Source organism: Pimephales promelas, chromosome 21 (assembly GCF_988280905.1).
Source record: "Pimephales promelas chromosome 21, fPimPro1.hap1.1, whole genome shotgun sequence".
NCBI lineage: Eukaryota > Metazoa > Chordata > Actinopteri > Cypriniformes > Leuciscidae > Pimephales > Pimephales promelas.
Genome location: NC_142789.1, coordinates 2,056,234 through 2,068,333, shown reverse-complemented (window position 1 = coordinate 2,068,333; position 12,100 = coordinate 2,056,234). Strand labels below are relative to the sequence as shown.

Here is a 12,100-nt window from a genome sequence, read left to right as displayed (position 1 = left end):
GTGACCTAAAGGTCATAAAACTCCATCAGGTGACCTAAAGGTCATAATACTCCATCAAGTGACCTAAAGGTGGCCTAAAACTCCATCAGGTGACCTAGTGGTGTCCTAATACTCCATCAAGTGACCTAAATGTGTCCTAAAACTCCATCAGGTGACCTAAAGGTGTCCTAAAACTCCATCAGGTGACCTAAAGGTGTCCTTAAACTCCATCAGGTGACCTAAATGTGTCCTAAAACTCCATCAGGTGACCTAAAGGTGTCCTAAAACTCCATCAAGTGACCTAAATGTGTCCTTAAACTCCATCAGGTGACCTAAATGTGTCCTAAAACTGCATCAGGTGACCTAAAGGTGTCCTAAAACTCCATCAAGTGATCTAAATGTGTCTTTAAACTCCATCAGGTGACCTAAATGTGTCCTAAAACTCCATCAGGTGACCTAAAGGTGTCCTAAAACTCCATCAAGTGACCTAAATGTGTCCTTAAACTCCATCAGGTGACCTAAATGTGTCCTTAAACTCCATCAGGTGACCTAAAGGTGTCCTAATACTCCATCAAGTGACCTAAAGGTGTCCTAAAACTCCATCAAGTGACCTAAATGTGTCCTTAAACTCCATCAGGTGACCTAATGGTGTCCTAATACTCCATCAAGTGACCTAAAGGTGGCCTAAAACTCCATCAGGTGGCCTAATGGTGTCCTAATGCTCCATCAAGTGACCTAAAGGTGTCCTAAAAGTGACCTAAAGGTGTCCTTAAACTCCATCAAGTGACCTAAAGGTGTCCTAAAACTCCATCAGGTGACCTAAAGATGTCCTAAAAGTGACCTAAAGGTGTCCTAAAAGTGACCTAAAAATGTCCTAAAACTCCATCAAGTGACCTAAAGGTGTCCTAAAACTCCATCAGGTGACCTAAAGGTCATAAAACTCCATCAGGTGACCTAAAGATGTCCTAAAAGTGACCTAAAGGTGTCCTAAAACTCCATTAGGTGACCTAAAGGTGTCCTAAAAGTGACCTAAAAGTGACCAAAAGGTGTCCTTAAACTCCATCAAGTGACCTAAAGGTGTCCTAAAACTCCATCTAGTGACCTAAAGGTGTCCTAAAACTCCATCTAGTGACCTAAAGGTGTCCTAAAACTCCATCAGGTGACCTAAAGGTGTCCTAAAAGTGACCTAAAGGTGTCCTTAAACTCCATCAAGTGACCTAAAGGTGTCCTAAAACTCCATCAGGTGACCTAAAGGTCATAAAACTCCATCAGGTGACCTAAAGATGTCCTAAAAGTGACCTAAAGGTGTCCTAAAAGTGACCTAAAAATGTCCTAAAACTCCATCAAGTGACCTAAAGGTGTCCTAAAACTCCATCAGGTGACCTAAAGGTCATAAAACTCCATCAGGTGACCTAAAGATGTCCTAAAAGTGACCTAAAGGTGTCCTAAAAGTGACCTAAAAATGTCCTAAAACTCCATCAAGTGACCTAAAGGTGTCCTAAAACTCCATCAGGTGACCTAAAGGTGTCCTAAAACTCCATCTAGTGACCTAAAGGTGTCCTAAAACTCCATCAGGTGACCTAAAGGTGTCCTAAAAGTGACCTAAAGGTGTCCTTAAACTCCATCAAGTGACCTAAAGGTGTCCTAAAACTCCATCAGGTGACCTAAAGGTCATAAAACTCCATCAGGTGACCTAAAGATGTCCTAAAAGTGACCTAAAGGTGTCCTAAAAGTGACCTAAAAATGTCCTAAAACTCCATCAAGTGACCTAAAGGTGTCCTAAAACTCCATCAGGTGACCTAAAGGTCATAAAACTCCATCAGGTGACCTAAAGATGTCCTAAAAGTGACCTAAAGGTGTCCTAAAAGTGACCTAAAAATGTCCTAAAACTCCATCAAGTGACCTAAAGGTGTCCTAAAACTCCATCAAGTGACCTAAAGGTGTCCTAAAACTCCATCAGGTGACCTAAAGGTCATAAAACTCCATCAGGTGACCTAAAGGTGTCCTAAAAGTGACCTAAAAATGTCCTAAAACTCCATCAAGTGACCTAAAGGTGTCCTAAAACTCCATCAGGTGACCTAAAGGTCCTAAAACTCCATTAGGTGACCTAAAGGTGTCCTAAAAGTGACCTAAAAATGTCCTAAAACTCCATCAAGTGACCTAAAGGTGTCCTAAAACTCCATCAGGTGACCTAAAGGTCATAAAACTCCATCAGGTGACCTAAAGATGTCGTAACAGTGTACTAAAGGTGTCCTTAAACTCCATCAAGTGACCTAAAGGTGTCCTAAAACTCCATCAGGTGACCTAAAGATGTCCTAAAAGTGACCTAAAGGTGTCCTAAAAGTGACCTAAAAATGTCCTAAAACTCCATCAGGTGACCTAAAGGTCATAAAACTCCATCAGGTGACCTAAAGATGTCCTAAAAGTGACCTAAAGGTGTCCTAAAAGTGACCTAAAAATGTCCTAAAACTCCATCAAGTGACCTAAAGGTGTCCTAAAACTCCATCAGGTGACCTAAAGGTCCTAAAACTCCATTAGGTGACCTAAAGGTGTCCTAAAAGTGACCTAAAAATGTCCTAAAACTCCATCAAGTGACCTAAAGGTGTCCTAAAACTCCATCAGGTGACCTAAAGGTCATAAAACTCCATCAGGTGACCTAAAGATGTCGTAACAGTGTACTAAAGGTGTCCTTAAACTCCATCAAGTGACCTAAAGGTGTCCTAAAACTCCATCAGGTGACCTAAAGATGTCCTAAAAGTGACCTAAAGGTGTCCTAAAAGTGACCTAAAAATGTCCTAAAACTCCATCAGGTGACCTAAAGGTCATAAAACTCCATCAGGTGACCTAAAGATGTCCTAAAAGTGACCTAAAGGTGTCCTAAAAGTGACCTAAAAGTGACCAAAAGGTGTCCTTAAACTCCATCAAGTGACCTAAAGGTGTTCTAAAACTCCATCTAGTGACCTAAAGGTGTCCTAAAACTCCATCTAGTGACCTAAAGGTGTCCTAAAACTCCATCAGGTGACCTAAAGGTGTCCTAAAACTCCATCAGGTGACCTAAAGGTGTCCTAAAAGTGACCTAAAACTCCATCAGGTGACCTAAAGGTTTCCTAAAACTCCATGTGACCCAAAGGTGTCCTAAAAGTGACCTAAAAGTGACCAAAAGGTGTCCTTAAACTCCATCAAGTGACCTAAAGGTGTTCTAAAACTCCATCTAGTGACCTAAAGGTGTCCTAAAACTCCATCTAGTGACCTAAAGGTGTCCTAAAACTCCATCAGGTGACCTAAAGGTGTCCTAAAACTCCATCAGGTGACCTAAAGGTGTCCTAAAAGTGACCTAAAACTCCATCAGGTGACCTAAAGGTTTCCTAAAACTCCATGTGACCCAAAGGTGTCCTAAAAGTGACCTAAAGGTGTCCTTAAACTCCATCAAGTGACCCAATGGAGAAAAAAACCCCCGCAGACCTGTGATAAACACTGATGGTGTTCACATGCGCATTAAGAATTGATTCTATAGTTATGTGCGTCTGAATATGTGTGCGCTGGTTTGTAATTCCCTACAAAACCATAGAGGTCTTCATCTCAGAGGAGCACCAAAGAGGTCTTTTATTAGACCAATCACATCTGGAATATGCAGAGTTTGAAGTCGCACACTTACGTCTCTCAGAGTGCTCTGCTTCATCTTGATCTCCTGTAAAACAATAGTACGTAACACTAAATGAACACACGTTTCAATCACAAGCTTATTTCCGGGTCCGGTTTACCTCCACAACCTCAGGAAACTCTGTCCTTCAGGCAAGCTCTGCGCAGATAGCTGTCTTTTCTGACAGACACGTTTAAAAAACAATAAAAGAGTGAATGATAACCAATTTTAACCACACTCTGGAAGCATGAATATTACCAACACAATCTCATGGCGATTCACAACTATTTCAAGTGACGCTCACTGTAGTAGAGCCAAATGAGTGGAGCTTGATCCAGATCTTCAGGCCAGGTCATGGGTCCTTGAAAATGTCTATAGAAAGATTCTTCAAAACAAACTTGATTATTAATGCAGGACTGAATGTAGGCTAATTGTTAAATAACCATTTAACAGTGATAATAATGAATCATTACTTTAGCCTATACTGCTTAGCTAAAAATGGACAATTCAGCATTTAAAGCATGCCATAGGGTAGTGTTGGGCAACAGTGAATTGCCAAATAAATCTGAATTTTTGGGCAAAATGCGATCTTTTTGAAAAATCTCTTTGAATAAAAAAAAATAAAAAAATATGTATTTAATTTTTTTTTCACATCCTGATCAAAATTGTCCAACAAACAATGTTCATATTGAAGGCTATGAAAACAATAACCTATTCTAGACGTTCAATGTGATGGAAAAGTCCCTTTCAGACTTTGGTGCGTCACCCATCGACTATCTCGTTTTATTCTTCCGCGCTTTCGGACAGTCGTGGAAATGCTATGAAGGATTTTTCTTTTGCTATCGGAGCAAATGGGAATGTGTCCCTTTCACCGCTTTTAGAAGTTTACTAATGATGGCATTTTTAATCATGTAAATGAAATGGTGCAAATTTTGTTTTAGAATATTTTAGATTTTTTTTTAATACAGTTTGATGGTTAAAGTCTCAAAATGTTGCAGGCGGTACCATTTCTAAAACCAAAAGCCTTATTAATGTATATTCCAAACCATTAAATAAAAATCTCAGTTACACCTTAAGCATAAACAAGGAACATCACTATACTATTTCAATACATTCTTCTGTAGCGTCACGTGATCATGTCTTAATAAATATATTACAGAATGGTTACATGTGAATTAGAAATGTTATTTACCACACAAAACACAAATATAAGGATAAATCTCCCTTTAATTAATATGGGAATCAAAGCTGCTCAGACCACAGCAGGGATGTGCACTTTTGAAATAACACAAAATAAAACCATAAAAACTTAAAATACACAGAGCCTTAGAAGACCAAATCTAAAAACAAATCAAATCATGTTACCCAAGCTCTTATTTCAACATTTTCATATATTATTATTCTTTAAGATGAGTAAAATCTTCATCATCGGCCTCAGTGACCGCTGGTTAGTGTTTTGGAGGAGTGTTAAGCCATGTGCGGAAACTCCCGAAGGATGACAGCGCACGAGGAGACGTCTGCAAAAGGAAACAAGTTAGCATTCTCCAATCATACTGAGTCCTGCTCTGTGGAACTAACTGGAATAATATATCATAGCATATCATGTAATCATATCATATATCTTTTGAAAACTTCCCTATTTCAATAAATAGTTGACATGAAATGTTGAGGAGTGACAGTGATGTGACATAATCCTCTAAAACCATATTTAATTTTAATCAATAATATAAATGGAGTTTCATGTCCTTACATTAAATGAGAGACTATATCGACTTTTGTTACTTAACCAGATTTATCCAATCTGATAAATGAACCAATTATTTATCACACAGCATAACTATTGAACTATATATATATATATATATATATATATATATATACACTGTTGAAGGTGATTAAACATGTTGAATAATTCAAAGAAATCATACCTAGCAACAGAAAATAAAATTTAGCATGCACAATAATAATACATTTAATATTAACAATGACTGCATTATGAAATACTGTAACTACCATACTCCTATATACATAAACTACCGTTTAAAGGTTTGGGGTCAAATTAATACTTTCGTCCAGCATGAATGCATGACAAAGATTTCTATTAAAAACAAATATCTGAGCAGCAAATCAGCATATTAAAATTCAGCTTTGATCAGATAAATAAATGACACTTTAATATATTTTCAAACGGAAAACTATGGAAGATTGTTTCCGCCAGAGAATGAAAAATAAAAAATGTAATTGCGACTTTTTATCTCACAATTCTGACTTTATTTCTCACAATTGCGTGATATAAAGTCAGAATTACGAGATGTAAAGTCAGAATTGCATGTATCTCGCAATTCTGACTTTATATCTCGCAATTCTGACTTTATATCTCGCAATTCTGACTTTATATCTCACAATTCTGACTTTATTTCGCAATTCTGACTTTATATCTCGCAATTCTGACTTTAAATCGCAATTCTGACTTTATATCTCGCAATTCTGACTTTATATCTCACAATTCTGACTTTATTTCGCAATTCTGACTTTATATCTCGCAATTCTGACTTTATATCACACAATTCTGACTTTATTTCGCAATTCTGACTTTATATCTCACAATTCTGACTTTATATTTCGCAATTCTGACTTTATATCTCGCAATTCTGACTTTATATCTCTCAATTCTGACTTTATATCACACAATTCTGACTTTATTTCGCAATTCTGACTTTATATCTCACAATTCTGACTTTATATCACACAATTCTGACTTAATATCTCGCAATTCTGACTTTATATCTCGCAATTCTGTCTTTATATCTCGCAATTCTGACTTTATATCTCGCAATTCTGACTTTATATCTCTCAATTCTGACTTTATATCACACAATTCTGACTTTATATCACGCAATTCTGACTTAATATCTCGCAATTCTGACTTTATATCTCGCAATTCTGACTTTATATCTCACAATTCTGACTTTATATCTCGCAATTCTGACTTTATATCTCGCAATTCTGACTTTAAATCGCAATTCTGACTTTATATCTCGCAATTCTGACTTTATATCTCGCAATTCTGACTTTATTTCGCAATTCTGACTTTATATCTCGCAATTCTGACTTTATATCTCGCAATTCTGACTTTATATCTCGCAATTCTGACTTTAAATCGCAATTCTGACTTTATATCTCGCAATTCTGACTTTATATCTCGCAATTCTGACTTTATTTCGCAATTCTGACTTTATATCACACAATTCTGACTTTATATCTCGCAATTCTGACTTTATATCTCGCAATTCTGACTGTATATCACGCAATTCTGACTTTATATCTCGCAATTCTGACTTTATATCACACAATTCTGACTTTATATCTCGCAATTCTGACTTTATATCTCACAATTCTGACTGTATATCACGCAATTCTGACTGTATATCACGCAATTCTGACTTTATATCTCGCAATTCTGACTTTATATCTCGCAATTCTGACTGTATATCACGCAATTGTGAGATAAAAAGTCGCAATTATTTGTTTTCTTTTTTTTATTCAGTGGTGGAAACAAGCTTCCATAGAAAACAGCTAAGTAGTAATATTTCAATATATATATATATTGTTACTGTATTTTTAAACTTTTTTTTACCGACCCCAGACATTTAACAGGCACTGTAAATACATACATACAATATAAATGTGAAACTAAAATCTTTGTGTTGAATAAAAAAAAGGAAATTGATCAACTAGCCCATGGGATTTTTTAAAGCACCAGTCTGATTTGTGTGAGAACTCAGGAAGAGAGATCAGAGACCATACTGACGAGCAGCATTTTCAAGATATATTTATGATATTTTTGAGCCAGTAGCACACAAATATAATCACAGAACCCTTTTAAATGAGGTCAGAGACCCATAAAGTGAAAGACCCAAACCCAGAAGTGAACAGTCTGTAACATCACTCACTCGAAAACTCTTGCGTGTTACCCTCAGTGGACTCACAGGTATACTGGCTTCTAGAAGAGGAATAATACCTGGTAAGACAGTGTTACCATCAAAATATAATCACAGAAAATACGCCTTGCATGGGAAAATTGCATTATGGGTGTCACCAAGAAAGAAAATCCCCACCCCAACACCTCACTGTCTGCAAAAGCCTTCGTAAGGAAGAGAGAAAGAGAAATATGAGCTCAAGACTTTGCCTGTTTTATTGTTTGTCAGTGTTTCAAAAGACAAGCTTCTTTATAGACTTCTGTCATACAAACAATAACAAACAATTGTACAAACAATACAAGAATGTCTCCAAACACAGAACGTCATCTAACAGTGTGAAAACAGATTGCACCCAATGTTGCAAGAGAAAACGAGTTAAAGGTCCGAACGCAAGAACCACAGTTCAACAAAGAGAGAGAGAGCAAGCAGTTGAAAAGAGTTCAAAGGTCAAAGCATATTCACAGCACAGTAGTTACGTACGTACTTTTTCGACTAAACTTTTGTATAAAACACATCCAGACACAATGACTGAACTGGTCCCTTCTTGGCGAATATCTATTCTACACACGGTCTCCATTTTCAGATGATAAAAACTCAATTTCAGTTCATCGATCGTTTCTTTAAAACAAAAACTTAAAATGTACAATTACATTTTCCTTTCTTCAAGCTATTTCCATTGAGATTTCTGTTTTCCGATTAATTTCCGTCTTTTGCACTTGCTTTATAGCCTACCTGTATAAAGGTGAAGTGTGTCATTAGTCAATGTTAAAATGTGTTTCTAAGTCAGAAACTATGAGTAAACCATAGGCCGAGTCCGTTTAATAAAGAGTAAATGCTCCGGGGAACTATCAAAACATTGTTGTTTTTATTTTTTATTATTATTATTATTATAATTTGTTTTTATATTATGTTAACCATATGCTTCATTATATATGTGCATACATACATCTCTAGTCTATTTCTGTGGCTTGTACGTACACTCTAAAAAATGCTGGGTTATTTCAACCCAAATTTGGGTCAAATATGGACAAACCCAAATGTTGGGTTAAAAATGTAATTAAAAAATGTACAGTTGAAAGTGAAAGTTGAAATTGGGTTAAAATTTTAAATTACATTTTAAACCCAACATTTGGGTTTGTCCATATTTTACCCAATTTTGGGTTAAAACAACCCAGCATTGTTTAGAGTCAGTTTTGGGTGTAACTAATTACTAAGTAATTAGTTACTGTAATTTAATTACTTTTCCCTTGAAAATGTAAAGTATGGGATTACTTTAATTTAATTACAGTTACTTCTGATGTAATTGAGGTAAATACTGCGTATAGATCAATCGGATCTCGCAGCGATTCGTATGCATTTTATGAGGTGTCTAAATATTACGACCGACCGCACTCGTACAAATTCGTATGAATTATTGTAAAATATGTATGAAAAAAGTGTGAAATGTCATGAGATCAGACATAAAACAATAGTGGGTTTAACATCAAAATGTATTGTCTGATGCTAAAAAATTATGTTTTTATAATGTAACCTTCTCCTCCTTGGTCAGTTTAAGGATAATTCATGCAATTTTATAGTATTTATTTGAAATAATTAAAACAGATTCATGTCTATCATTGTATTATTCAGCTGGTTGAGATTGATATGGGATTTTGAAAGTAATTAGTAATTAAAAGTAATCAAATACTTTTTAGAGAGAGTAATTAGTACAGTAATCTAATTACACTGTTGAAGAGGTAATTAGTAACTAGTAATTAATTACTTTTTTACAGTAACTTACCCAACACTGTTTAGAGTGCACCTGTATGTATTGAAAATTTATCACAAAAACCAAACAAAAGCATTGCTGTTTGTTTGAGGATCTAACCCATCCGAAATAGCAACAGCGGGACAGCCAATGGTGTGAATTTGGGGGCGAGACTATTTGTTTGTTGACCAATGGCTGTTTGAGAGACATTTTTTTACACACTTCACCTTTACTTGTAAAAATCCAGTCATGAATGCCAGAGCGTCACACAGAATCTTATCGCACTACACCCCAAATCAATGTTTCATTCACAATACTGAACGTTTTTTCATTTTTCTTATTCACAGTGTATTTCTTAATCATTAAAATGCCAAAGCTAAAATTTGTTAGATTTTATTTGTTAAAATTGGTCTTAGTTAGCAAGCTAACAGCTTAGCATATTGCTAACTGCTTAAATTAGCGACGTTGATAGGATTCTGATGGCGTATTCTTAAAACTGGGATCATCTGAACCGAACGCGGTCAGAAAATGGACAACACAGCGCAGATGTCATCTGCAGTCATGCATTTTTACATAATGACAGCATCAGGTGGCTAAAATAAGGAACCATGCTTGCTAATGCAGACGGGCAGATTTGCCTCGGTATGCGAGCGAGTAAACGCATGCAAATACTGACAGCTTCTAGACAAGCGTTTCTCATTAAAAATCACATGACAGTCATTTGAGAGCTTGGCAATACAAGTACAAATATATAAAACAGACGGCTGCGATACGTTTTATAAATAATTTCGAATAGCTGACATCTTTTTAAAACTTTAAAGGGGTCAAAACACCCGTTTCGTTAGCATATGAGGGGTTCTGATGTGATGCGAAAGACAAAAAAGGTCTAGATAGGCAAACGTAAATGCCCATACATATTTCCATATTCTAGTTATAATTGCACTAATCCTCAGGACGGAACATAAATAAAAAGCACAACAAACATCATCAACATGAGGCAAAATAACATAAAAAGATGTAAAAAAACAAAAAAATACTGTCGGTAGGAAAAGTGCGCACAGTCATATTTTGCACATAATGACTCAATAACACTCAGAAACGCTGTTTTTGAATGACTAATTCAGTAAGACAAGGCCGTTAATCCATCAATGTATTATTTAATCGCGATTAACGTCACGTTTGAATGATGCCTCTAGCCGGCTATACTAGCCGTTCCATTACAATATTTTGTGTTAACCACATACATACGAACACAACGTGTAAACTATACTTGGTCAGGTGAGGAGGAAGTTGAGGATATCACTCAATCCTTGCTAAAGCTATTCCTGTTACGGGCTACAAACTGAGTACGTGCTCCTCCTCACAGTCTGCCAGCGCTCAAGAGCGCCCCCTAGCATTCGTCAATGGTGAGGCAGATAAACTCCTGAATACACTTTTTGTACTGCTGCTCTGTGGGACTGCTGCTGGGATATTGACCTGGCTGTCCGAAGGGCCCGTCCGCTTCCCGCATCTCTTCGTTCATCCGAGCTAACCGCAATCTAAACGAGACAGAGAGAACAAAAACATGGGTTTCGTGTGCAGTGGCTTCCAAGACGGCAACATGGTGTCGGCCCAGATCCGGGCCACATCCGGTACAAGTGATTTCAACACGTACCACATGTGGGCCGGATCTGGGCCGACACTATGTTGGGAGAATCTACAAGGCAAGTGAAGTACTGGACTTACAATGTGACGATGTCTGCATTGGCTGCCTGAACGGCGATACTGAGAGGGTCCTGCCCGTCTCCGTCCACCTCCATCTGAGAGGCTCCTCGCTTCAGGAACAAACACACCTGTCTGTGGACACAAACAAACAACACACACAGGGTTAAGTAAAACTTCACTGTGTAACTTCACAAAATGGACGCACCTCTTGAGGGAAATAACATCACAACATTGCTTTCCATCAAGAGGTGCATCAGTTTTTGGTATTGACTGCAAGTAGGGCTGGGCGATATGGCCTAAAAATAAAATCTCCGATTTTATTTTTTTTTAATTCGATTTACGAATTTTTTTTACGATTTTTCTCCCCCCCCTACTTATAAAGGAACGCAATTAGTACAAACGGCAGACAACAACTAAAGCAAATGTTGCTTTTATTTAATCAAAAGCAAGAAAAACGTAACCCCGACTTCTGGAATGAATAATAAATAAATGAACACCCTCTTGGAATCAAAGTCCCAGTTGTGTTTTAAGTCACACTTTGTAAGTCCAGACTAAAATGAGACATATAGCACCATTTTCTAAAGCATTAACAATACATTCAAATCTGAGGCAATTTTTTTATAATGCGAGGATTTGCCAGCATAAAGAATTCAGCACTGAACAAAAAGTATGTTTTGAGCGGTGAGGAGAGTCTATGTTAAATGCTTAAATTGGCCATTGCGTTCAAGGAATCAACATATACGGTACGTATGTGTGTGATTGACTACATCGCTCAACGCTGCAAACATGTTATACATAGAAAATCAGGCCTGTAAATCGTTTCTATTTTGTTTTGGTTGTTCTTGAAGCTTTTCTGCAACAGATGAATTTCAAATCTATTACTTTTTATATATTTTAAATATATATTTCTAGTTTGCGGGAGTCCCGCGAATCGTTTTAATCTCCCGCAAACCACACACACAGAGTGAGTGCATTACCGCCCGCGCTCGGCCATCAAATCTCATCCCGCGCCGCACTCTATCGGGCTGGCAGTGCACGTCTCTCAAGGAC

General features: G+C 37.1%; 1 protein-coding gene across 5 annotated transcripts in view; it reads right to left on the bottom strand.

The window, feature by feature from the left end:
- Positions 1 to 4,828: 4,828 nt before the first annotated feature.
- Positions 4,829 to 12,100, bottom strand: part of acap3b (ArfGAP with coiled-coil, ankyrin repeat and PH domains 3b) — a 96,367-nt gene continuing 89,095 nt past the window's right edge. For 3 of the 5 annotated variants that reach the window (XM_089124872.1, XM_089124870.1, XM_089124871.1), the window contains exons 22-25: positions 11,072 to 11,182; positions 10,823 to 10,884; positions 7,573 to 7,640; positions 4,829 to 5,136 (exon numbers count right to left, since the gene is read on the bottom strand). In XM_089124872.1, coding sequence (XP_088980998.1) covers positions 5,068 to 5,136; positions 7,573 to 7,640; positions 10,823 to 10,884; positions 11,072 to 11,182 — 310 coding nt within the window. In that variant the 3' untranslated portion in view covers positions 4,829 to 5,067. The remainder of the gene's footprint in view (positions 5,137 to 7,572; positions 7,641 to 10,822; positions 10,885 to 11,071; positions 11,183 to 12,100) is intronic. The other 2 variants (XM_089124873.1, XM_089124874.1) reach the window with 1 other exon arrangement.